At 42.6% G+C, this 26,265-nt stretch overlaps 1 protein-coding gene across 2 annotated transcripts in view; it reads left to right on the top strand.

Moving 5' to 3' along the window:
• The window catches only part of CCDC149 (coiled-coil domain containing 149), a 116,231-nt gene that overhangs the window by 17,683 nt on the left and 72,283 nt on the right, over nucleotides 1–26,265 (top strand). For both annotated transcript variants that reach the window (XM_088836266.1, XM_055435314.2), the window contains exon 2: nucleotides 25,261–25,422. In XM_088836266.1, the coding sequence (XP_088692392.1) occupies nucleotides 25,261–25,422 (162 nt within the window). The remainder of the gene's footprint in view (nucleotides 1–25,260; nucleotides 25,423–26,265) is intronic.

The raw sequence follows: 26,265 nt of genomic DNA, 5'->3' as shown, positions 1-26,265 counted from the left end.
CTTTTCTAGTCCTGTGGTCACTGCTGAGTTTTCCAAATTTGCTGGCATATTGAGTGCATAGATATTTACAATTGTTATGTCTTCCTCTTGGATTGATCCCTTGATCATTATGTAGTATCCTTCCTTATCGCTTGTAATCTTCTTTATTTTAAGATCTATTTTGTCTGTTATGAGGATTGCTACTCCAGCTTTCTTTTGCTTCCTATTTGCATGGAATATATTTTTCCATCCTCTCACTTTCAGTCTATATGTGTCTTTAGGTCTGAAGTGGATTTCTTGTAGACAGCATTTATCTGGGTCTTGTTTGGTGTCCATTCAGCCAGTCTGTGTCTTTTGGTTGGAGCATTTAATCCATTTACATTTAAAGTAATTATTGATATGTATGTTCCTATTGCCATTTTCTTAATCATTTGGGGTTGATTTTGTAGATATTTTTTCTTCTCTTGTATTTCTTGACTATATAAGTCCATTTAAAATCATTTGTTGTAAAGCTGGTTTGGTGGTACTGAATTCTCTTAACTTTTGCTGTCTGAAAAGCTTTTTATTTCTCCATCAATTTTGAATGAGATCCTTGCCAGGTACTGTAACCTTGGTTGTAGATTTTCCCTTTTCAATACTTTAAATATATCCTGCCATTCCCTTCTGGCTTGCAGAGTTAAGATTAGTTGTTTTCCTTTTGTGTTACTTATTGCTTCTCCCTTGGTGCTTTTGATATTCTTTCTTTGTGTTTAGTCTTTGTTCATTTGATTAGTATGTGTCTTGGCGTGTTTCTTCTTGGGTTTATCCTGTATGGAACTTTTTGTGCCTCTTGGACTTGATTGACTATTTCCTTTTTCATGTTGGGGAAATTTTCAACTATAATCTCTTCAAAAATTTTCTCATACCCTTTCTTTTTCTCTTCTTCTTCCAGGACCCCTATAATCCAAATATTGGTTCATTTGGTATTGTCCCAGAGGTCTCTGAGACTCTCCTCAATTCTTTTCATTCTTTTTACTTTATTCTGCTCTTCAGAAGTTATTACCACCATTTTTTCTTCCAGCTCACTGATTCGTTCTTCTGCTTCAGATATTCTGCTATTGATTCCTTCTAGAGTATTTTAAATTTCAGTAATTGTGTTGTTTGTCTCTGTATGTTTATTCTTTAATTCTTCTAGGTCTTTGTTAATTGATTCTTGTATTTTCTCCATTTTGTTTTCAAGGTTTTTGAGCATCTTTACTATCATCATTCTGAATTCTTTTTCAGATAATTTGCCTATTTCCTGTTCATTTATTTGGACTTCTGTGTTTCTAGTTTGTTCCTGCATTTTTGTGGTATTTCTCTGCCTTTTCATTTTTTTTTTTTTTTTTAACTTACTGTGTTTGAAGTCTCCTTTTCCCAGGTTGAATTCTTTCTTCCTTTTGGTTTCTGCCCTCCTAAGTTTGGTCCAGAGGTTTGTGTAAGCTTCATGTAGGGTGAGATTTGTGCTGAGTTTTTGTTTGTTTGTTTGTTTTTCCTCTGATGTGCAAGGCTGAGTGAGGTGGTAATCCTGTCTGCTGATGATTGGATTTGTATTTTTGCTTTGTTTGTTGTTTAGATGAGTTGTCCTGCACAGGGTGCTACTGTGGTTGGGTGATACTAGGTCTTGTATTCAAGTGGTTTCCTTTGTGTGAGTTCTCACTATTTGATACTAGAGTCCCTTGGACTGCAAGGAGATCCAACCAGTCCATTCTAAAGGAGATCAATCCTGGGTGTTCATTGAAAGGACTGATGCTAAAGCTGAAACTCCAATACTTTGGCCACCTCATGCAACAAGTTGACTCACTGGAAAAGAGTCTGATGCTAGGAAGGATTGGGGGTGGGAGGAGACAGGGACGACAGAGAATGAGATGGCTGGATGGCATCACCGACTTGATGGACATGAGTTTGAGTGAACTCCAGGAGTTGGTGATGGACAGGGAGGCCTGGTGTGCTGTGATTCATGGGGTCACAAAGAGTCGGACACAACTGAGCAACTGAACTGAACTGAACTGAGGGTTAATTCTCTGGTAGTCTAGGGCCTTGGAGTCAGTGCTCCCACTCCAAAGGCTCAGAGCTTGATCTTGGGTCATGAACAAAGTTTCCACAAGTGGTTTGTTATGGCATTAAGTGAGATTAAAACAAATATCCAAAAATGAGAAACCAAAGATGAACCACAGACAAATGGCAGTTACAAAATCAGGCAAATAATAATTGAAATAATGGAATATACATCTATGAGCAAAGTGAAAACAGCCAACAAAAATAAAGTACAGTAGATTGACCCGACAAAGAAAGTAAATCAGAAACTATATTTACCAGTTAAGAACAAAAATAACTAAAGAACAAACTGGAAAATAAAACTGAAGCAAGTTGCCAAGTGGGGGATAAAGCAATGAAAACAAAACTAACCAATACGTTGAGAGGAAAGGAAAGAAAGAAAAGAAGGAATAGATATGCAAAGTTAAATAGAGGTGATGAAGAAGATTTATATACATTAAAGATTAACTGCAAGGGGAAAAGAACAGTAGGAAAGGCAAGCAAAGGAATAAATATAGAAAAAATATAGTAGGTTTTTTAAAAAGTTAAAATTATAAAACAGAGAAAAGAAAAAACAGAAGAAGAAAGAAAAAAGGAAGAAAAAAAAAAAAAAGGAAAACTCTACAGAGCTGCAAAAGCCCAATGTAGAGGCAGAGGTTTATAGCAACAATAAAAAGTGTGACTGAATATACACACACACATATATATATACCCATAAGCAAAATCAAAACAGTCCAACAAAAATAAAGTACAATAGATCAACCCAGTGAACAAAGGAAACCAAAAATTTTATCTGCCAGAACAAAACCAACAGAAGCACAAACTGGAAAGCAAAACTAGAGCACGGTGCCAATTGGGGAATAAAGCAATGAAAATAAAACTAACAAAATGTTGAGAGGAAAGGGAAGAAAGAAAAGAAAGAATAGATATGCTAAGTTAAACAGAGGTAGATTAAGAAGATTTATATACATTAAAGATTGACTGCAAGGGGAAAAGAACAGTAGGAAAAGCAAACAAAGAAATAAATGTAGAAAAAATGATAATAGGTTTAAAAAATTAAAATTATAAAAAGAGAGGGGAAAAAAAAGGAAAACTCCACAGAACTGCAAAAGCCCAATGTAGAGGCAGAGGTTGATAACAGCAATAAAAAATGTGACTGAGAAAAAAAAAGCTTAAAAGCCTAATTAGATTTCATAGCACCAATAAAATCGACAACTACAACAGAGCAGGGTAAAAAGGAAAGAAAAAGAAAAATATCAGAAAGAATCTACAAAGCAAGTCAGAAGATAAGAATAATAAATGTTTTTCTTGAGTCACTGCTGTCAGAGTCTTTTCCCTCACTGGGAGTCACAGTCCACCTCACCTCCCTAGGATGCCCTCCAACACTGTGCTGATCTCTGGACCTGCTGTAGGGGCAGCTCAGATTCTAATCTGGTCCTACTCCTTTGTGTTCTTGCCTCCAATGTCCACAGCTATCAGAACTGGTGTGTTTTCTTTTGTGGGAGCTCTCAATGACCTTTTATATATTCCACAGACACAGACTCTGCCTAGTTGATCATGTGGATGTAATTTGCAGGTTGTACAGCTGGTGGGAAGGTTTTGGGTCTTCTTCCATAGACTCACTGACCCTGGGTTTCAATTGTGGTTTTATTTTCACCTCTGCATGTGGGCTTTCCACTGGGGTTTGCTCCTGAGGCTGCCCTGGAGGGCTTGGGTTTGCCCCCGTGAGGGCCAGGTGTGGAGGTGGTGCAGCTGCTTGGGTCACAGGGGTTCTGGCAGCACCAGGTACTCAGGGGGGTTGGCAGTTAGGACAGCAGAAAATATAGTGCTCTAGAAGGGTATGGAAACCAGTATTGGACAATACGCTCCAGTCTTTCTCCGTAGCTCCACTCATTCAGGCACTTAGAGGGCTCCCTTGCCTGGGGTCCTACTCTGTAGATTGGTGCATCAGTCACTTAAAGGAGCACCCTGGGTGGGGTCCTGCTCTGTAGTTCAGCCTCAGGCATTTGATGGGCCAGCCTCTCTATTGTTCAGCTGTCAATGCTGACATGTGGGGAGAGAGGCTATGGTGATGGCTCCACCCCCTACACATGACTCATCAGTATCACCTTGCTTCCATGGCTGCCTGTCTTTCCTCCACAGGCATTTCCCACCACAGTCTCCTCCCTCACCTCCCCTCAATCCGTCTCTCCACAGTCAACAGCAGCCCTCGCCCTGTGATCCCTCCATACTCCCCAAACTCCAGCTCCCAGCTGCTGCACCTACCAGGGGTCCCTCATCCCTGTCCGGGGCATGTATGGCTGCAGCAAGGACTGTCTGATTCTCATTCCATTTAGGCTGCCACAGATCAGCTGCTTCACTCTCATCCTTTAATGTTTCTCCTCTGACTCAGACAATTGCTCTGATGTGGGGATCGGACCCCTGCTTCAGTTCCCCCACCCGCCGAGGGCAGGTCCAGTCCTACTAACACTCCTGTTTCTCCCCCTAGTTCCTTGTTCTACCGAGTTTTGTGTGGTTCTATGTATTCTTTTCTGCTGGTCAGGTACTCCTGTCCGTTCTCAGCTGGTGTTCTGCATGCACTTTTGTGTCTGAAGGTGTATTCCTGGTGTATCCGTGGAGAGAGATGCACTCCACGTCCACCTACTCCTCCCCCATCTTGTTCTCTATTTTACTGTTTTTGATGGAACTGGTTTGTTTCTTTCTGAAATTTCCTCAGTATCAGTTGTTTGGGTCATATCAGTATATTCTTTAGTATTAATTTTAACATCATATCAGAAATAACAGTGGTTTAAATAAGGTAGAATTATCTGTATTTCTCACTTATATTGTTGAAGGACAGAGGGAACTAAAAAGTGCCCAGCAAACTGAGAAGGCATCTTGAGACCAAAAAATAAGACAACAGTTCCATGGAGTCAATGAATCAGTTTAAGTAAGTAAGTAAGTGTTAGTCGCTCAGTCATGCCCGACTCTTTGCGACCCCATGGACTGCAGCCCACCAGGCTCCTCTGTCCATGAGATTTTCCAGGCAAGGATACTGGAGTGGATTGCCAATGGATCCGTGTATCATAGGGTAATTTACTAACAGGGTGGTATAAGGGAGACGATGATATGGAAGCATTCGCAGCTGCACCTGTAGCACCTCGGGGCCAGGGACAATTTCATAGTTAAAAGCGTTTTGGGATAGATGCTGGGAAACACGACATGCATGAGTGAGTAAGTAGTTTCATGGGCACAGGGAATACGTCAGTGGAAGTCTTCATCATTGTTTGGGGACTAACAGAGCATAGAGGCCACCTGGTCCCTATGCTTATCAAACAGTATCTATTAACTACAAAGCCCTTGATGACAGAGAAGTGACTTATTGCACAGGACAGTTCTGGGTAGGGTCAGCAAAAGAACCGGAGAAACTTTAAGGGTTCAAGATGCCTCCATTATGCTAACAGCCATACACACAATAAGTCTGGAGGTAGACTGAGCTGATATGGTGGCTCACTACTTGTCAGGGGTCCATATACAAAAGTGTATCTTTCCTCTTAAAGAAACTTCACAGAAGTCCCAAAGGACACTTCTGCTTCCATTTTACTGATCAGCACTTTATATGTATAAAGGGGATCACAGGGGCTTCCCAGGTGACGCTAGTGGTAAAGAACCCACCTACCAATGCAGGAGATGTAAGAGACATGGGTTTAATCCCTGGGACAGGAAGATTCCCTGGAGAAGGACGTGGTAACCCAGTTCAGTATTCTTGCCTGGGAAATCCCATGGACAGAGGAGCCTGGTGGGCCACAGTCCATAGGGTCAAAAAGAGTTGGACTGAAGCAGGCACACACGCACAGAGGATCACAGAAGTACCTACTTCTGGGGTCTCATTTTGGGACAAATGAGCTCATATGTATGGAGTGCCTGGTACACAGTCACTACAGGACATCTGTGTTTTGACTGAAGCTTCTGTGGTAATATCTGGTCTCAAGGTCAGAATCTTGCTCAGCATACCCACTACCCTCCATATCCTTTTAGGTCTTGCTGCCTCTGAAATGTTATCTCCTTTTGGAGGGGTCAGCCTGATCATATATCTAGCAACTAGCAGTTTGTTGCTTCTGTCTGTGGTGATACTGATTATCACCGAATTTTCTTTACTAAAAGAGAGATGTCCAAACCTTGACATTACCTGTATCAGTAATGTCTGGGTGTCCTTCTTCAAGGAATCGTTTAAGTGTTGGGTTTTAATTCTGTTCTTGCAGAAGAGTAAACACTTTCTTATCATTTAAATGCTATCCTGATAAACGGTGATGACGAAAGTAGTGTTGGTGGTGGACAAACTGTCAAGAAAAGCCAGTATCGATACAATTATTCCCAACACTGCCTCGTGGTCCATTAGTGATTTGTAGCCAATGAGGTTTTTGCCATCTTCCCTGAAAGCCATATGTAACTCAAGTCGCCCACAGGAGCCCTTCACCAACATAATCAACTCATTTGCACAGTTATTAGTCAGAGAAACAGACCTGGACAGAGTCCCTGCCTTAACAAATGTTTCCAGTGTAGTCTGGTCTCTGAATCTCCGGTGATTTGAGTCACCAGGATTGCACACCCACTCGTGTTCCAGCATGAATCTACCTTACTTTTTGCTGTGGGGCTGACTTCCAAGCTGACAGTTCTTGTGGAGGAAAATTTCTCACTAATCAGTACTGCCTGGAGTCGGTGGAAAGAAAGAATGATGAGGATAGTTAATTTGAAGGATGAAATTAACATTGCTCAGAAAAATATGAGCAAGAAGTAGAGAGGAGGAAAAAAACACCTTCCAGCTGTGAGACTCAGCTGAGCACACCTTCATCCTGTAGGCAGAAATTTGGGCCCAAGTGGCTCTTTAGCAATGACTCCGTGGTTCTCATCCAGAAAGAACCACTGGGGGAGCTTAATGATCACGATTGGTTGAAATCTTGGCAGATGGCGGTAAGAGCTCTATTTACTTGGATAATTAAAATGGTGATGGATTTGCATGGCTGATTTCAAGATTTCCAGTCTGCAGATGACTGCCTCGTGGGGCAGATGGGGATGGAACCCCTCCTTTCTTTAGGGTATCTGCACCTGACTCAAGTGTCAGAGCGATGGGAGCCAGGGAATACTCCCACAAAATGCTCCATCTTGAGTTGAATCTTCATCTTGAGCACTCTGACCCTCTTATGGAACTGTTCATCCCATCAGGGAGATACTGTCTTTCAGAAAGGCAAGGTCTGCTGACAAACTTAGGAACAAAGATTATTTTCTTTCTTTGAATGGAACAAACACAATGCTCTTAATTCTTTCAATACTGTGATAATTAATAAGATTGATGCCTTTGTATTTTATTGAGTGCTCTTTTTTTTTTTTTTTAAACACGTGTTGTCTTATGAAATCTGTAGACTCTTCTGTAAGAGAGGCAGGGTACTGCAACAGAAAAGGCATGGCACAGGCCTGTGTTCGAATCCCACCTTTGCCACTTACAGGCTGCATGGTTTGTTTGTTTTTTTAAACCTCTTAGCATCTTGATTTCCCTATCTGTAAAAGGGGGTAATGATGTCTGCCTTTTGGAGTTGTGATAGGGATTAATGATTTATACTTACTCCTTGGAAGGAAAGTTATGACCAACCTTGATAATATATTAAAAAGCAGAGACATTACTTTGCCAACAAAGGTCCGTCTAGTCAAGGCTATGGTTTTTCCCGTGGTCATGTATGGATCTGAGAGTTGGACTGTGAAGAAGGCTGATCGCCGAAGAATTGATGCTTTTGAACTGTGGTGTTGGAGAAGACTCTTGAGAGTCCCTTGGACTGCAAGGAGATCCAGTCAGTCCATTCTAAGGGAGATCAATCCTGGGTGTTCATTGGAAGGACTGATGCTAAAGCTGAAACTGCAATACTTTGGCCACCTCATGAGACGAGTTGACTCACTGGAAAAGACTCTGATGCTAGGAAAGGTTGGGGGTGGGAGGAAAAGGGGACGACTGAGAATGAGATGGCTGGATGGCATCACCGACTCTGTGGACATGAGTTTGAGTGAACTCCGGGAGTTGGTGATGGACAGGGAGGCCTGGCGTGCTGTGATTCATGGGGTCGCGGAGAGTCGGACATGACTGAGCGACTGAACTGAACTGAACTGACATGCAAAATGATGAATCGTCTTTGGGCAGAGAGTAGCTTTCAAAATGATGATGGTTATTCATACTGTTGTTTATAAAGGAGGAAACGGAAGCTCAGAGTGGGTGCAGGCGTTTGCGTGGTCCAGCCAGTGGTAGGTGACTGCAATGAACCCACATCGCACCCTAAATCCCACCTGCCATGTTGCTTTTATTAATGGCACCTTTGTATCCCCCCAATTCCCTCTTGCTACATGATGGTCCAGGAATCAACTCTGTTAGCAAATGCCACCCTTTTGTACTCTGGGCACATCTATAAAGTGAAGGCATTGCCACTGGACCCTCTGGTTCTGATATTTGGAGTCAGAGCTGAGAGGTTAGGATCTGATAGGTAGGGATGGGGGTGCCATATTGGGGAATGTTGGGGTCTTTTTATGATTTCTTTTTTAAGAGAAAAGGAAGTGGAGCCACAGCATCTTTACAACTTTTAAAGATAGATTGACCAAAATGTTGTCCATGCTTGGCTGCCTTTTTACTGTCACCCAGCCCACAGGGGGAGCCCTTTGCAACTGAATCGAATCATCATCATATAGTGGAGTAACCACAGAACCTACTAATATCATGCCATTCCCAGTGTGAATGTTATATGTTATAATATCGTTGCATATGTGATGGTTAGTGATGTGGGCTGTCGCCTGTGTCCAGTGTTCCACAGGTTCTTGGCAACCTGCATGGAAAAGAGAGAACCTCAGATACATGGGTAGTTCCCCCCAGTCCAAACTTTAAACTTTTTATTTTGTTTTGGGGTATAGCTAGTTAACAATATTGTGATAGTTTCAGATGAACAGTGAAGGCACCCAGCCATATATAGAGAGAGATGTATCCATTCTCCCCAATATCCCCCTCCCATTCAGGCTGCCACATAACATTGAGCAGAGTTCCAGTACATGGGCGGTTTTAATGCTCCATGCTGAACCGCAAACCAGCATTGTATGTCCCACCCTCAGCATCTTGGCCCGAGGTAAGGTTAGAAAGTTAGCCTAGCATGAGGGAGAGAGCACATTCACTCCAGGCAAGCAATGATTTTTAAAAATATTTGCTCTCTTCAGCAAATTCAAGGGGGTTTCCTAGCCCACGTATGGCCAACTGGAAGGAAAGCCGATCTTTTTTCCTTTTCGTTTTCTCATCTTTATCAGCCTTAAAAGAATAAAGTTACACTCTTTGGAGAGTGAGAAGATCGGGAGAAGGGAGAAAGGATAAATAACAGGAGCGAAAGGATTGAAATAGATATTCAGACGAACCTTCGTTATTCATAACTCCAGTTAACCAAGACTGTCAGTGAATTTCACATACCCCCCAGCTACTGTGGTTCACATTATAAACTCTTCCAATTACCTGAAATCTCACTTAACTTAAATTTCAGCACATCCCCTAGGGCATGTAATAATCAAAGTTTGCCTGTCGAAAGTAATACCAGAGAGGGGAACCACCATGGTTACTCTGAGAAAGAGAAATCATAAAAAAAAAAAAAAGAGTCATCTTAGAAAATGGTGTTAGAATCATTAGGTTACAAACTTGAAATTGCTGAAATGTTATCTAGAAATTACAGAGGCAAACACAGATTTAGAAGAAGACTGTGGAAATGCACAGGGAGCTGTACAGTTGCACATGGATGGGAAGGATTCACACGAAGGCCTGGGTTCATGGTACATGGCTGGGATTGCGGAGGCTGGAGGACTTCCACCAAGTGAGCATCAGTGTGCGGTCAGCCCCACATTGCATCGACCCTATAGATGCCCACACTAAGTCTGGGGAAGTTCTAAGTATATGTGTATCTCCAGGTGACAGTCCAGTATGTCCGTCTGGAGCAGTGATTCTGCAAGACCTCAGAGGATGGAGTGCTGAATGGAATATATGCCCAGATGATGAAGGAAGGGCTCATTTTAAATGATAAAAATGAGCTTAAATACAAAAACCATTTTGATAATTCTGTAGGAGCTATCCTGTGCCCTCTCTGTACACTTCAAGTTTATGTAAAACTGGTCTTTTTTCCTCCCTAAACGTGATGCTAAAATGGGATTTAGAGATTTAGGTTTAATAATAAATTGATGGCTATCTACTAAAATTTTGTATTACAAATATCATATTTATAGACAATGTGTATATATTTTTTTAGATTCATGGGAACTGAAATTCCTTTACTCTTCAAATATTTGGGGGACACCCACTCTGGTTCAGGAGCTGTACTTGGCTCTGGAGAAGCAAAGGTGAATGAGTTGGACTCTGACTGCAAAGAGGCCTCAGTCTGTGGGGAGCAGGTGATGGTGATGCAACATAGGATGCTCTAATCAAGGGGTACCCAGAATGCTGTGTGACTGCCAGGAGCCAGTTCTTACTCTGCTCTGGGATGGCAGGGGGCTTCCCAGTCAGGGACTTGTGAGCTGGGTCCAGGAGCAGACAAGAGAGAGGTGAGGGACGGTGAGTACGGGGTAGCAGTAAGTGGGACTTGATAGAACCATGGCTGGCAGGAAAAGTCAGGGAGGTGGATTGCAGCCAGATATCGAGGGTTCTTGTTTGCCACTTCTTTAGTAGAGATTTTTTTTTTAAAGAAGAGTGACAGTACCGGATTTATGGTTTTCAAAGGGACCAGTACCTGGGCTAGATAGGTGAGCAAACAAATGATGATCCCAGCTAGAAATCACTCAGCAGCACAAAGCAGGAATTCTGGGAACGGAGGGACTAGCTGATTTGAGGTCGGAGAAGTCATGTTGATTGTTGAATACTGTTTACCTGGCACTGCTGAGTTGATGGGGAGGAGGTATTCCTGGATAGGGGAGAGAGGGTAGGGTAGGAAGAGGGTGATAGCAGAGTAAAGTGCAGCGGGGGACCAGGGAAGGCAATCCCTCTAAGAAAAGAGTGAGTGCACAGTTGAGAAGTTTCTAAATTATTCCCGGACATGAACCCTTCAGCCATGTGTGTTTATCATCACGCCGAGAAACCTTTCTGGCATAGCAGGCCACGTTCTTGTAGCGGCTAATGAGAGAGAGCTAACCCAATCCCATCAGTAAAAGCCGCCAAGGACCACGAGGCACCGTTTGACAGAGAGGGTCGCTTGGTGGAGAGGTTCCCTCCCTGACACCCTGCCTACCTTCATCTCTCTCAGCCGTTATCTGGTTGTAAAGCCATCCAAATAGTAATGTAGTATGTCAGATAGTCATTTAATCATTATGATCTTCCTTGTAGCAATTATGACTTGCTTTATTGCAGATAACAGTAAATGGGTAGATAAAAGTCACTCAGTGATGAAAACTGTAGGTCTGAGTTCTTAAGATGAGAAGCACAAGCTACCTTCAAGTATTTGTGTGGGGGCATGAATTAACATCAACAAATGAGCTATGAGCTCTGCTTTAAAATTGTAATTGAAATGCAATTCAAAAGAAATCTATTTTTGAGAGGATAATAAAAACATTTCATGGTATCTAATATACATGCCAAAAACTGGGCATATTTTTCCGAGTTTATTCCATTCATGTTCACTGATTACCCAGTATACTTGGCGGGTGTGTGTGTTTCCTTCCTCCAGTTGGTAGGTATATGTGCCCTGCAGCTGTGTAAACTTCACCACCATGTGTGTATTTTTGTATGCGTGTGATGAGTAGAGGCTCAAAGGTTAATTCAAATAAAAGTTGGTATTTAATGCCCACCATTTCTTTTTCAGCCTTTATTCATGAAGCACTGGAAGGGGAACCTTAGTGAATTTGAGAAATAAGCTCAATAGAATGCATCTACTTAGCTGTATGTATGGTTAGGCCACTCAAGATGGCTGTTCTCTTGCCTTCTGTACAACCCCTACCTGACCAGCGCCTGCTTCACCTACACCTTTCTCACCAGATTGACCTTCCTACATACTTGCCCCAGGCCCCAGCTAGTGACTGGTCTTATTGAAGGAGTAATGAGGGATGTGTGGCTCTGCTAGTTTCCCTGGTAACCTGATATCACTTCACCCTATAGCCGGCAGTCTTCCCCTCCCCCTGGAACGAGGCCTGTCACTAACTCCTGCCCGCCATCTGCCGCACACCGTGCGGTGTTGCTCTAGGACCTTGCTTCAGACGAGTAAGCTCCCCATCTGTTAAACCACTGATGTCTCTGTTGCTGACTCCGGGGTCTTTACTTGGTCTTGTAGGCCTGTGGGGAGCTGCCCAACACTAAGTTATTTGTGGTGAACACTTGCTGTTTTCTCACTTCCCTGCATTCATTTCTCTTTCTCATCAGCACCCCAATTTGAAAGGTATTACCACTGGATACAGTCTAGACAGACAGGTCGGAAGGATACAATCTGGGTGTCCTGTCCCCTGGGCCCAGAATGACTCGTGATCAGCTTTAGGCCAGTTGGAAACACACTTAGGACCTGAGACGTAAAGAATCTGAAACATGACGGATTTCATTTCTACCCTGTTCAGTCACCTCTAACCCGACTTTCCTTGCACTGAGATCTGGTCCTGCCTTCAGCCTCCAGAGCCACCTCACTGCCTGCCTCTTTCCAAGTCTTCTGTGTCTTCCTGCCAATTCCATGAGTTCCAGTTTCCTTGAGCTTCCCTGGTGGCTCTGATGGTAAAGAATCTGCCTGCAATGCGGGAGATCTGGGTTCGATCCCTGCTTGGAAAGATCCTCTGGAGAAGGGAAAGGCTACCACTCCAGTATTATTGCCTGGGGAATTCCATGGACAGAGGAGCCATGGGGTCTCAAAGAATCAGACACAACTGAGTGACTTTCACTTTCATTTTCACTTTTTCATCCTTCCAGCACATTCCTAGGAAAGAGTGCAGATTACCGTTGCCTACAACCAAAGGATCCTCACAGATATGTGCAGAGAACAGTCTGCCTTCACTACTTATGACCTTCATGATGAAGGATAAATTAAGCTCTTTGGGTTTCAGTGTCCTTATCTCTAAAATGGGGCTGATCAAACAAGCTATTTCAGGGTTAAAAAAAAATGTTTAAAGCAGAGCTTTCGGTGTGATTTGGAGAACAGTCATTTTCACTCAGTAGTGACTGTCCCACTTACTCCTATAATCAAATAAAGGTCTTCTTCACATTATTATTACTCCTAACAGTGCCTGGCACATAGTAGACATTCAGAGAATGCTACTTTTTTTTTTTCTTCCCGTCTCCAAAAACCAACTTACCTTTTCTGAGGTCTGTCCATCCGTTCGGTCGCTCAGTCGTGTCCGACTCTTTGCGACCCCGTGGACTGTAGCCTACCAGGCTTCTCCATCCATGGGATTCTCCAGGCAAGAATACTGGAGTGGGTTACCATTTCCTTCTCCAGGGGGTCTTCCTGACCCAGGGATCGAACCCGGGTCTCCCGCATTGGAGGCAGACGTTTTAACCTCTGAGCCACCAGGGAAGCCAGAGCAAATATCCCTGGTGTGTACACCACACATGAACTTGATAAGCAGAAATACACCCTGACTGAAGAGCAGAAATGGGGGCCTAAGGAGAACCCAGTGTGTATCCCTTGGTCCCACCCAGGTGACCAGAAAGTGGGGCATTTGCCAGTGCTCTGTTCAGCTCAGCCCTTTGGAGCATGGCTGGGTGGACTTGTGACCCACTTCCCACCCCCTCGTGTGATTATGATACCAGCTGCTAAGGCTGAGGCTAAGCCCATGCATGCATCTGGTTGCCTAGGTAGCACCTTGCTTATCAATACTGCATTATACAAGGTGATCACAGACCCCCCACATTAAGAAATAGCAAAGCCAGTGTGTTCTTTGTAGGCCTGACAGTTCAGATCAAAACAGGATTCAGAGGTGTGTCTTCAAAGGGGGCCCCGAACCCCAGATCCTTCCCCTCCCCCAGGAGCTTGGTAGCCAGTTCTACCCAAGCTGTCAAGTCCAAGATAATGTACACCACATGCTGTCAGAATGAAACTGTCTTTCTAAAAGGATTCTTAATGTCACTCCTCTATGCAGAAACCCTTGGGGCTCCTGCCTGCTGAAAGAATGAAATCTGAACTCGTCAGCAACACTTCCAGGCCCTTTCTGACCTGGCCACCATCTGTCTCTCCTTCCATCTTCATCTCACACAGCTTTTATTCCCACCCTCCACTGAAGCCAGCCCTGGGTGCTGCTCGCTGTGCTGACGGTGTGTCTTCCTGCTGCTCACCTTTGAGCTTCTCTGTGGCTGTTTCCCTGCTAGGGGTATTGTTTTCCCATCACAGCTCCTGTCACAACTCCACCTATCCCCAGACAAAATATGTCCATCTACCTATTCTTCAGAATCCATTTCAAATGTTCACATCTTCCTCCAGCTCTTTGAGTACCTTCTTTGATCACTTGGCTCATGATAAAAATAGTAATAATAACAGTGAAGGTGGATACAGCACTTACTATTTTAAATGGTTTACATATGCAAGTGCTTTTAATGCTCACGTCTGCCCTGTGAAGATACTTTAATTATGCTCCTTTAATAAACGGTATCACTGAGGCACGGAGAGGCTGAGTAATCGTTGACTAGCGAGTGGCAAAGCCAAGATTTGAATATAGGCACTCCAGCTTTTTCTGCCATGCTGTCAGCTGTTACTATGAACTGCTTTTCTCTGTGTTCTGGGAGTTTTGTTTTTGCTTCTTTATAGCATTTAACACATTATATAGTTAGTAACTATTCATGAATGATGATGAGGCTACTTACTATCATCTATTATTATCTCTTTTCATATAATAATTATTATTATTACTATAAAAAGTACTAGGCACTATTCTAAGTTTATAGGCATTTGTGACTCCCTAGTCAGGAATGTGTGCCTTAATTAGATAATGTGAAAATGTTGCTAAACTTGGAATGAGAAGAATCTTCAGTTTAGATTTTAGCTCTGGCGCCTACTTGCCAGCCTTGGATAAGTCAGTTTACTATTCTGAGTCCCAGGTTGTCGGGCTTGTCGTAGACCATCCCTGAGGTCTTCACTAGCTATAAGTTTGAGAATCTGTAAAATGGGTACAATATCACATGGTCACAGGTGTGTTGAAGATGTAGTAAGATTAAGTTTTCTCATTCATTAGCTATGTACCGTGTGCTGTTCTTAGCTTTGGGGATCTGGATGAAACATCACAATTCTTGCTGCTATGGATGTGGAGATGTTAAAAGTAAATCAAGGTCAAGTAGTAAGTACTATGAAGGAAGGTAACACAGTATAAGGAGAGTGAGAATCTCTTTCCTAAGAAGGAGACATTACAACAGAAATGAGAATAAAGCCAGGGAAGAAGTCACGCAATCCATGCAGAGGGCAGTGCAAAGGTCCTGAGGTTGGAATTGGCTTAATGTGGTCAAAGCTAGCAAGGAGACCAGTGAAGATGGAGAGTGCTGAGCAAGGGGGAATAGAAGGACTTTGGACTTTGTTTCAAAGGTGATGCGAGGTTTTGAACAACCGTATGTCACCATGTGCTTTCATTTGAAACCCATCTTTCTCATTACTATTTGGAAAATAGAGGTGGGTAGAACGAGGAAGCAGAAATAGGAGGCTAGGGCCACAGTCTAATCAAGAGATGATGGTAACTTGAAGGAGGATGATAGGGATAGAAGTGGGTGAGAAGCATTTGAATTCAATATGTCTTATGAAGATAGCACCCATAGGATTTGCTGATGAATACATGAGGGTTGGGAAAGAAGGAGAAGAGGGCAAGGGTGAGCCCAGGGTTGTCATGGAAAACCAAATACGGTTTGGTTTACCAAGAGGGAAGGTCTGGTGCAGGGCAGGTCTGAGAGAGTATCAAGGGCTCATTTAAAATGCCCCTCAGTCAGTTCACTTCAGTCGCTCAGTCATGTCCGACTCTTTGGGACCCCATGAAATGCCCCTGCTGCTGCTGCTGCTGAGTCACTTCAGTCGTGTCCGACTCTGTGTGACCCCCTAGACGGAAGCCCACCAGGCTCCCCCATCCCTGGGATTCTCCAGGCAAGAACACTAGAGTGGGTTGCCATTTCCTTCTCCAATGTGTGAAAGTGAAAAGTGAAAGTGAAGTCGCTCAGTCGTGTCCGACCCTTAGCGATCCCACAGACTGCAGCCTACCAGGCTCCTCCATCCATGGGATTTTCTAGGCAAGAGTACTGGAGTGGCTTGCCATTGCCTTCTCCAATGAAATGCCCCTAAGATGCTCAAATAGAGGTACACATTGGATAGCAGAGCAGGAATACAGGGGAGTGGTCTGAGCTGGGATATCAATTTGGGTAAAATCAGGACAGAGATGACAGTGAAAGTCATTGGACTGAATGAGATTGCCTTGATGCAGGGTTGTTAGGGGTAGAACTGGAGTTAGCCAAGAGGGCTAGGCCTGAGTTATGACTCAGACAATTATGAGTTCAACTGCTCTTTGAAAAATAAAGTGTCTTATGCCCACGATTCAGCTGGAATAACCCAGTGTGGTGAACTGACTATCATCTGACACTCAACTAGCAGAGCTCTTGGGGACATGGACTTGGCTGAACACTGAGTAGGACTGTAGGTGGCCTCTACCTCTTCAGCCACTCCCCATGAAATGTGATTGAAAAGGTCCTGGGATGGAAAGCCCAGAGGTAAATCCACACACCTATGTACACCTTATCTTTGACAAAGGAGGCAAAAATATACAATGGAGAAAAGACTTTTTAACAAGTGATGCTGGGAAGAGTGGTCAACTACCTGTAAAAGAATGAAACTAGAACACTTTCTAACACCATACATAAAAATAAACTCAAACTGGACTAACGATCTAAATGTAACACCAGAAATTATAAAACTCTTAGAGAAAAACATAGGCAGAACATTCTCTGACATAAATTATAGCGAGATCCTCTATGACCCACCTTCCAAAATAATGGAAATAAAAACAAAAATAAGAAAATGGGATCTAATTAAGCTTCAAAGCTTTTGCACAACGAAAGAAACTATAGGCAAGGTGAAAAGGCAGCCTTCAGAACGGAAGAAGATAATAGTAAATGAAACTGACAAAGAATTAATCGCCAAAATATACAAGCAGCTCATGCAGCTCAATACCAGAAAAATGAATGACCCAATCAAAAAGTGGGCCAAAGAACTAAACAGACATTTCTCCAAAGAAGACATACAGATGGCTAACAAACACATGAAAAGATGCTCAACATCACTCATTATCAGAGAAATGCAAATCAAAACCACAATGAGGTACCATCTCATGCTGGTCAGAATGGCTGCTATCCAAAAGTCTACAAAAAATAAATGCTGGAGAGGGTGTGGAGAAAAGGGAACCCTCTTACACTGTTGGTGAGAACGCAAGCTAGTACAGCCACTATGGAGAACAGTGTGGAGATTCCTTTAAAAACTGGAAATACAACTGCCTTATGACCCAGCAATCGCACTCCTGGGCATACACACCGAGGAAACCAGAATTGAAAGAGACACATGTACCCCAGTGTTTGCTGCAGCACTGTTTACAATAGCCAGGACATGGAAGCAACCTAGATGTCCACCAGCAGACAAATGGATAAGGAAGTTGTGGTATATTTACACAATGGGATATTACTCAGCTATAAAAAAGAATGCATTTGAATCAGTTCTAATGAGATAGAGGAAACTGGAGCCTGTTATTCAGAGTGAAGTAAATCAGAAAGAGAAACACCAATATGGTATATTAACGATATATATGGACTTCAGAAAGATGATAACAATGACCCTATATGCAGGATAGCAAAAGAGACACAGATACAAAGAACAAATTTTTGGACTATGTGGGAGAAGGCGAGGGTGGGATGATTCGAGAGAATAGCATCGAAACGTGTATTACCATATGTAAAAGTGCAAGTTTGCTGCATGAAGCATGGCACTCAAAGCCAGTGTTCTGGGACAACCCAGAGGGATGGCATGGGGAGGGGGATTCAGGATGGGGGGACACATGTACACACATGGCTGATTCACATTGCTGTTTAGCACAAACCACCACAATATTTTGAAGTAATTAGCCTGCAATTAAAATAAATAATTTTTTTAAAAAGAAAAGGCCCCAGGAGGGCTGCCTGCCTTCCAAACAGGGTCTCAAAATACTATGGATTAAAATGTATTGTTTTCAGTTACCCAGTTGTCTCCGAGTGTCTTGTTAAAAATATGGTTTGACCCAAGAGAGGTGATTTGTGGAATTGCTAATAATTTAATTGGTACCAATACAGAATACTAAAAAGAATCTGAAATTTGTAGTTAAGAGCCCTAGTTTGAGCTGACAGTTGTTAGCATTGTGACTTTGAGAAAGACAATCTCAGCTATCTTGTCTATAAAATGGGGAAAGCAGTTTTTGTTAAAATTGTCATATAATGTTGCCTATCAAACGAAAGTCCCAAGGAAAATGTTTTGTAAGCTTTAAATGCTGTAAAAAAATAATGCCTTCAATTTTGAGAATGTTTCCAAAGTTAAATGTTAACATCATACCTTGCATTTCAAGCTCCCAGTAGTCTCATTGAGGTAGGCAGAGCAGGTATTAATTGATCCGAGTTGCACCTCAACCCCAAAGAACTGATTAATTCTATTACATGATGGCTTTTATTCAGGTCCCTTTATACCTACTCATCTTTCAAAATTCATTTCAAGCATCATTCCTCTATGTAGATTTCTTTTCTGCCCAATACCACCCCCCCAGCTCCATTCTTGCCTCTCTTGGTGTCTTTCACTAAATATTTGTTGAATGAATGAATAAATGTATGGAGTAACTTATTACAGAAAAGTCACTTCCAAACTTTAGAATGGCAGTCCACAGAATATGTTGAAAATATGCATACAGGTGTGTTTGTTCCTATATACACATTAACAGACAAAAGTTTCATGAAATAATACTTACCTTTACTGCATGGGATCATGCTATTTTCTGTTCTATTCTGGTTTTGTTTTTGTTTTAAAGAAAACGAGGGTAGCAGCTGAATTGAATTCACTACACAAACTAAGGTAATTGTGACCCACAATTTGGAAGACACTATTATGGAAGATGCTGGCAGCTGGGAACCTTGTTCTTTGCAATTAGGCAAGTCACTTGGATTATCTGGGAGGTTTATCCCTGCTCCAGCGTTCATACTAATTTTCAAGAATAAAGACATTATGAGGTGATGGGAATAGGCATGTAAGCATTGTGGCAGCTTGAGCGTTTACTGCATGTAACGTATTTGTAGTTTTTCCTTGCCTATATAAGGAAATAAAATTCTAATAACATCCTGCTGCTGCTGCTACTGCTGCTAAGTCCCCTCAATTGTGTCCGACTCTGTGCGACCCCATAGACGACAGCCTGTCAGGCTCCCCTGTCCCTGGGATTCTCCAGGCAAGAATTTGTATAATTAACTGAGAAAGATTCAATTTTCGTCACAAGTGTGTCTTTGAGACTATATAGAGATTTGCAACGGTGACTTTAAAATAAAAGGCAGTTTCTGCATCTGATATCCTTGGCTGCCAGTTATGTTTCTGAGGCAGGACTTTTGGCATCTGAAAGGAAATGCAGTAACCGTAGTGTATATTGTGTATCAACCCCAGTAGACTTCTAGGCGGCAGCAAATAATCAGACACATTGATTTGTCTTCAGCAAATGTATGAATATTGACAATCAGTGGCCTAAGACAGTAAGAACCCTTACATCAGCTGAGGTCACTAACAAGATGTGAACACGTTTTCAGTTTTCAAAACTTTGGGCATTTCAGAAAAACCCATAAGGGATTGTGGAAATTACGTCTTGCTATCCAGGTATCATGCTTTTCCTTCTCAAAATCCCCGGGACCGTTTATCCACTTAGGAGACCAAATGCTTGGTTTGGTGACTAACACATGGAAGACACCCAGAAAATATTCCCTGAATGAATGATTGAGACCAACTACAATTTACAGAAAATTGTTGCAACCAAGCCTTTTGAGAAAACAGCCTCTAGTCTTATCCCATTTCCTTTAAGTGGATGGAAACCTTGTTGCCTCTACTTGGCTCCCTCACAAGCAGCAGAGGAGAGGGATGCTCATGAATTCTTTGTTTATTTTTCCCTTCTTCCTTCAGGTCTTGTATCTAGTTTTAGAAGGGGGTGGGTGAAGAGATTCTAAACATAAAAGGAGCCAAATTTAAAATTCCTGTTTCTTAGCTTCCCTATGCTGAAAATACCAACTAGATGTAGTAACCAACTCCATGAATATTCTGATTGTTTTTTCACGGAATGCTTGGTTTGTCAGAAATTGGGGTTTCACAAGCTTGGCTATACAAAGACTTGGGTTTAGATTCTAGCTCTACTAAACCCTTTAGCATATTACATAAACTCTTTCAGTCTCACTTTAGGAAATGTACATTGAAATAACACAGTAACCCCACTGCAGTGCTGTGGGGATTAAAGGAGATCATCCGTGGAAAGCATTTGACATAAAACTTTGGTTTTGTTGTTGCTAACAGCAATAATAATAGTGATAATAACAATCCTCCTCCTCATTGTGGTAACTCAGAAGAAGCACAGAGCAGGGCAGATTTGATCTCCCCAATCTCGTTACCGTCGTACTTTGCTATGGATCATGTTAGTCAGGATGGGCTAAGGTGTGCTCCGATAACAAACACCCCCTAATCTTTGTATCGTAACGGTACAAAAGTTTATTTCTGGATCACACAGATTACTCTGTGGACCCAAATGACTCTTGAGAGCAGTTGTCTGCTGTGGTTCCATGATCCAAGTTGTGCTGGTGATTCATACCTTGACCCTCGGGATCATCCACCCTAGAATTGACTCATAGTCCTCTGGTTCCCCTTTACTGTATAAAGCAAGTTACATGGTTCTGCCTTACTCCAGAGCAATGGGGGAAGAACGGTCCTGCCAGATGCCTGGAAGTAAAGAAGGACTAGGAGTACTGGCGAGAGGCACTAGCGACGACCACGCAGACATTTAGCCTTTTCTCACTCTGTCGTGGATGGTCATCACAAACATAGCGGTTATTGCTTTGGCCTGAGCACCCTTTCCAACCAAGTGGCTGTCCTGAAGTTACTGCTGCAGGTGATATTTAGAAATCATTGAGCTAACTCTGCCCTAGGTGAGGCAGAGGAGGCAATTTCTAGGCATTGGAAGTGAGTCATGCCTCCTGGATTGGAGCCCCTCCTCCAAGTGTTGTTCCCAGCACCCTGCACCTCAGTGATACTGGATGGGATGTTGAAATCATGGGTTCCTCATGTTAGGAAACACTCTTGGGAACCCTGTTTATTTTCCAAGCGTGGAAACTGAGACCCAGGCAGCATGAGTGTGTTTTGTTTCCTGTTTTCTGGGACTTTCCCAGGGTCCCAAAATTCATGATGAGCCCATCACTTAACCTGCATCTGGACAGAGGCCTCCTGGCTCTGTGGTGATTTCCTACTGTCCACCACTTCCATCACCCATGCTTATCCTCCTTTAGAAGCAGAGACTTCCCATACACAATGACTGGCTTGTCTCACTTTCTCTTCTATTTCTGGTCCCTTCTAAGGCTGAGGCTGGACCTGTGCATTCCCTGGTTGTTCAGAGCGACCCATGGAGGAGGATCTTCAGCACCTTTTTCTTTCCTTTTGGTCATTTGTTTTTTTGTTTCCAATTGGAGGGACAGGAAATGGGACAGTTTAGCAGTTGCTACCACGGGGACTAAACTGTCACCATTTTAGAAGAAGAATGAGAAATTCCATCCCATTCCCCAGTACACCCCACCCCCACCCCCATATACCTCCGAGAGTTTCTATTGATATTTTAATGAGACTGCGTGTAGAAGCCCTTTGGCCAGATGATAAAATATGGCCCCTGCTTGTACTTGTTCAGAACCCCTCTGTGCTATAAAAAGGGGGCTCAGACAACCCTGAATGGCTCTGAGACTGAGGCTTGCCTGGAAATTCTGGGCTGCAGCTGGCCTTTCAGTCCCTCCAGACTATGTTCATTGTTTCTAACTTCACAGTGTAAAGCTGAGGCCTCCAGAGCCTGGGTTTTCAAAGTACAGGTGGAGTAAGAATCACCTGTGCCATGTGCTAACAGCAGATTTCTGAGCCAACCACCAGAGATTGACGATTTGGGCAATATGTGAGCTGGGGGTGAGCAGTCTGGGCCCAGGCTCAGAAATCTGCATTTTCACAAGCATCCCAGGGTAACATAGAGCAGGGCTCTTGTTGATGCCAGTACACTAAGGTGGCAGAACTACAGAGGAGGTGTCCCATCTTCAGCCAGAGCAACAACACTTGGAGCTATTTTATAAATAAGGCTTAAACCTAAGGCTTGTTCTGCTGATAGAAACAAATGACATGGAATAACATTTTTGCAATTCACTATTCTAGACCACAGTAAGCAAAAGAAAGAACCATCCAGCAGTGGCTTTCTCAAGCCCATACTTTTCTTGAAATAGCTTCATCTTTATACAGAATGAGTTTCTTACCCTTTGATGAAATTTATAATTGTCTTATTTTCCACAACCTAATGGAAAAACAGTGGAAACAGTGTCAGACTTTATTTTTTTGGGCTCCAAAATCACTGCAGATGCTGATTGCAGCCATGAAATTAAAAGACGCTTACTCGTTGGAAGGAAAGTTATGACCAACCTTGATAATATATTAAAAAGCAGAGACATTACTTTGCCAACAAAGGTCCGTCTAGTCAAGGCTATGGTTTTCCCCGTGGTCATATATGGATGTGAGAGTTGGACTGTGAAGAAAGCTGATCGCCGAAGAATTGATGCTTTTGAACTGTGGTGTTGGAGAAGACTCTTGAGAGTCCCTTGTACCTCAAGGAGATCCAACCAGTCCATTCTAAGGGAGATCGATCCTGGGTGTTCATTGGAAGGACTGATGCTAAAGCTGAAACTGCAATAATTTGGCCACCTCATGAGACGAGTTGACTCACTGGAAAAGACTCTGATGCTGGGAGGGATTGGGAGTGGGAGGAGAAGGGGACAATAGAGAATGAGATGGCTGGATGGCATCACCGACTCTGTGGACGTGAGTTTGAGTGAAGTCCGGGAGTTGGTGATGGACAGGGAGGCCTGGCGTGCTGTGATTCATGGGGTCGCGGAGAGTTGGACACGACTGAGCGACTGAACTGAACTGAACTGAAAGACAACCAAACAGGAGCAATGCTGCTCCTCAAATCCTTGGTCCCTGGGTCTTAGGCACCTCTGTGCCTGTTTTCTACCAAGTGTCTTAGACGGAGAGGGAATGGATGTCTACTTCTGCTCTTTAGAGCTTCCAAGGCCCAGTTTGGGTCATGCTTTGGGAGAGAAACGGCTTCTCTCTTGGACCCTCACAGACTGCAGTTCACGGTTAGGGAACTTGAATTCCATTTTGCCAAGTGGTGGCCCTTACCTGATCCCCTTCAATAGACCAGATGTGACTCTAATCTTGCCGGCTTCAGCTTATAATGTCTACACATGATTGCCATTTTCTTCCCCAAAGTGGGAAGCATCGGAGTATATGTGGGCACTTAGATTTGAATCTGAAGGGACAGAGGCGACTGTCTTTGTGTCACCAGTGCTAACAGCACTGCCAACCGAGGCTGCTGATCACAGGCAAAGAACCGAAGGTCAAGGGTAGATCTGTTAAACTGTGTATAAATGCTATTTTTTCCTGTGAAATCTCAATACCTCCCTGAGGACATTGCTGTTCAGATTTTTGAGCTACTCTTCTCTGATATTTACACGTCGGGGATTTTACTCTTGAGAAATCACTGTGGCAACAGTACCATTTGCCTCCACGAAGACGATGTCAAAGTCTTAAAATCTGGGACGTTTTAAGGCAGGATTCCAACCTCATTACTGCCAGGAATAAGATTCATCCAAGGTGGAAGTGTCCTCTCTTAGAACTCAAATCATCTCAGAATGGCTTTTCTTTCCCCTTTGTTTTTGAAGCTAAGCAATTACTTTTTTTTTTTTAAGGAAAAAAATGTGCTAATGCACAAAACTCTTTTTTTCCCCTTTCATTTATTTGAAATTGAACTTAACAAAGTCAGTTCCAAGCAAGCACTATATATGAGTAATGCTTTTTGTCCATAAAAGAGCATTGACTCGAGTGGTATGGGAGTGCTGATCCTCTGTCTGCTTTGTGTGAGCGTCCGTAATGACAAAGTGCTCATGTCAGAGTGTATAATGAAACTATAAATTGTTTTCATGAATGCTCTGAATTTGGTCTTTTACGGGGCAAATTCAAAAGGTATTTAGTGCCACATCTCACATATGTGAATAACACCAGATGGTGCAGTAGACCCAGTAGAAGGACAGAGTCCCAGTCGGGCTTACGCTGGCCCAGGTGGTGGGTGATTGTCAGGTGAGGGTCTGTCATAGTAAGGGAAGTGGGGCGATGGAGGGACGAAGATATCCTGAAACTTTGAGGAAGAGTTCCAGCAAGATGGAACTTGATTTTGAGGGGATAATTCAGTGTGACTAAAATACTTCACTCATAAAATTGGTCTGTGGGTGGTGGGTATCTGCACTTGAATCCTAGAAAAAAGTGCTCACCTCTGCCCGATTTCAGTGAACAAAAACTCTCAAGTGAGAAAATGTCTTCTGGGTTGCATGGCCTGGTGCAATCTATTGTAGTAATCTATAGTTTGATCAAATTATTTTTATTACATTTTTGGCATTTTTTTTTTAATTAGAGAAACCATATAGGTGTATTCTAGAACATTTGGCAAATATTAAAAAGTATAAAGAAAACATGCAAATAATTTTGCTGCCAAGAGATAATTATTAGTAATATACAGAATTTTTACTAAATTTGTGTTGTGTTATTTTGTAAAATTTTAATAGAATTTTACACAGTCTTATCAGGATATATAAGTACCTTTTGAAACAAAATTTAGCATCCTGTTATCTGTTTAACTATGGAATTGTTTAAAAGGATTGTGCTCTTTAACTTACCAATTATTTTCCCTGTCTCAGTTGGCCAGACTTCATGAATGCCCACGGTTTTGGTTCTGTCACAAGGGCACTGTGTCAGGTACTTTAGCAGCCTTTGGGATCACCTGTCATTGAATGACAAATGTCTCTGGGTATATGATCTCTGAAGACAAAAAGCAACAAAGCAAAATCAAACCTTCAGGGTGTGTGAACTCCAACGCGGGTGAAAGGAGGGAGGCTTGATGACAGTTCTGAGTCACGTGGATATGTTTATTCTGCAGTACCTGGTGTGTAAAAGGAAGCTGGAGAGTAAGAAGGAAGCCCTGCTGATCCTTTCCAAGGAGCTGGACACATGCCAGCAGGAAAGGGACCAGTACAAACTCATGGCCAATCAGCTTCGAGAGCGTCACCAGTCCCTGAAGAAGAAGTACCGCGAGCTCATCGTACGTATTACGTTAAGGTGATGTCCCTGTTCCCTTATGGAGATAGAAAGAGGGGCTTTAAACATGCGATCTCTTCCAAAGAGGGCCGAATCCAGACAGTTACCAACTGGAAAGACATGAAAGTCATCAACCCTACTTCCTCCACGCCCAGTACCATTTGCTGGTTAAGTATATGCTTCTGGATACTTGGTCTGGCACCCGTGAATGTACACACATATCTGTATGTGTCTGCGTGTGCCTTATTTACTTATTAATTGTATGAAGGGTTTATTTTGCTGGAGGATTCATGTTATAAATCTATGCTAATACGGAAGGCACTAACTAGCTGCATGTGGTTATTTTAAGTTTCATTTTGAATTAATTAGAATTAAATAAAATTGAACACTCAGACTCGTCATATTTCATGTGCTCAATCACTATAGTTGGCTGGTGGCTATCGTATGGGATTGTGTTGATATAGAACATTTCCATGCTGGCTGCTATATTGGACAGTTAGCTGTGGGACATGTCCCTTATTGCAGAGAGTCCTATTGGACAGCTTTATATAAATGTTACTCTAAAACTTGCTCTTTTCGCTCAGCACTTTATTTTGGACATCTCTCTAGGCCATATATACAGATTTAACTCATTAAAAAATATTTGCATAGTAGTATTTCCATAACTTTTAAACCTTTTCCTCTCCTGGGCAATTAGATTTTCTCTAGTTTTCATATGGCACAATTTTTAAGGATGCAAATTAAAATGAATTGGAGGATACCAACTGCATAGTGCTATTTTGCATTCTCACTTCGTTTTTTCTCACTTATGCCATCTCTTTTTTAAGTGCTGACACTATTGCTTACA

Source organism: Moschus berezovskii, chromosome 5, assembly GCF_049115385.1.
Source record: "Moschus berezovskii isolate FMDL1 chromosome 5, NW_MosBer_1.0, whole genome shotgun sequence".
Classification (NCBI taxonomy): Eukaryota; Metazoa; Chordata; class Mammalia; order Artiodactyla; family Moschidae; genus Moschus; species Moschus berezovskii.
The sequence above is the reverse complement of the archived record's forward strand: the minus strand, read 5'-3'. Positions and strand labels throughout refer to the sequence as shown.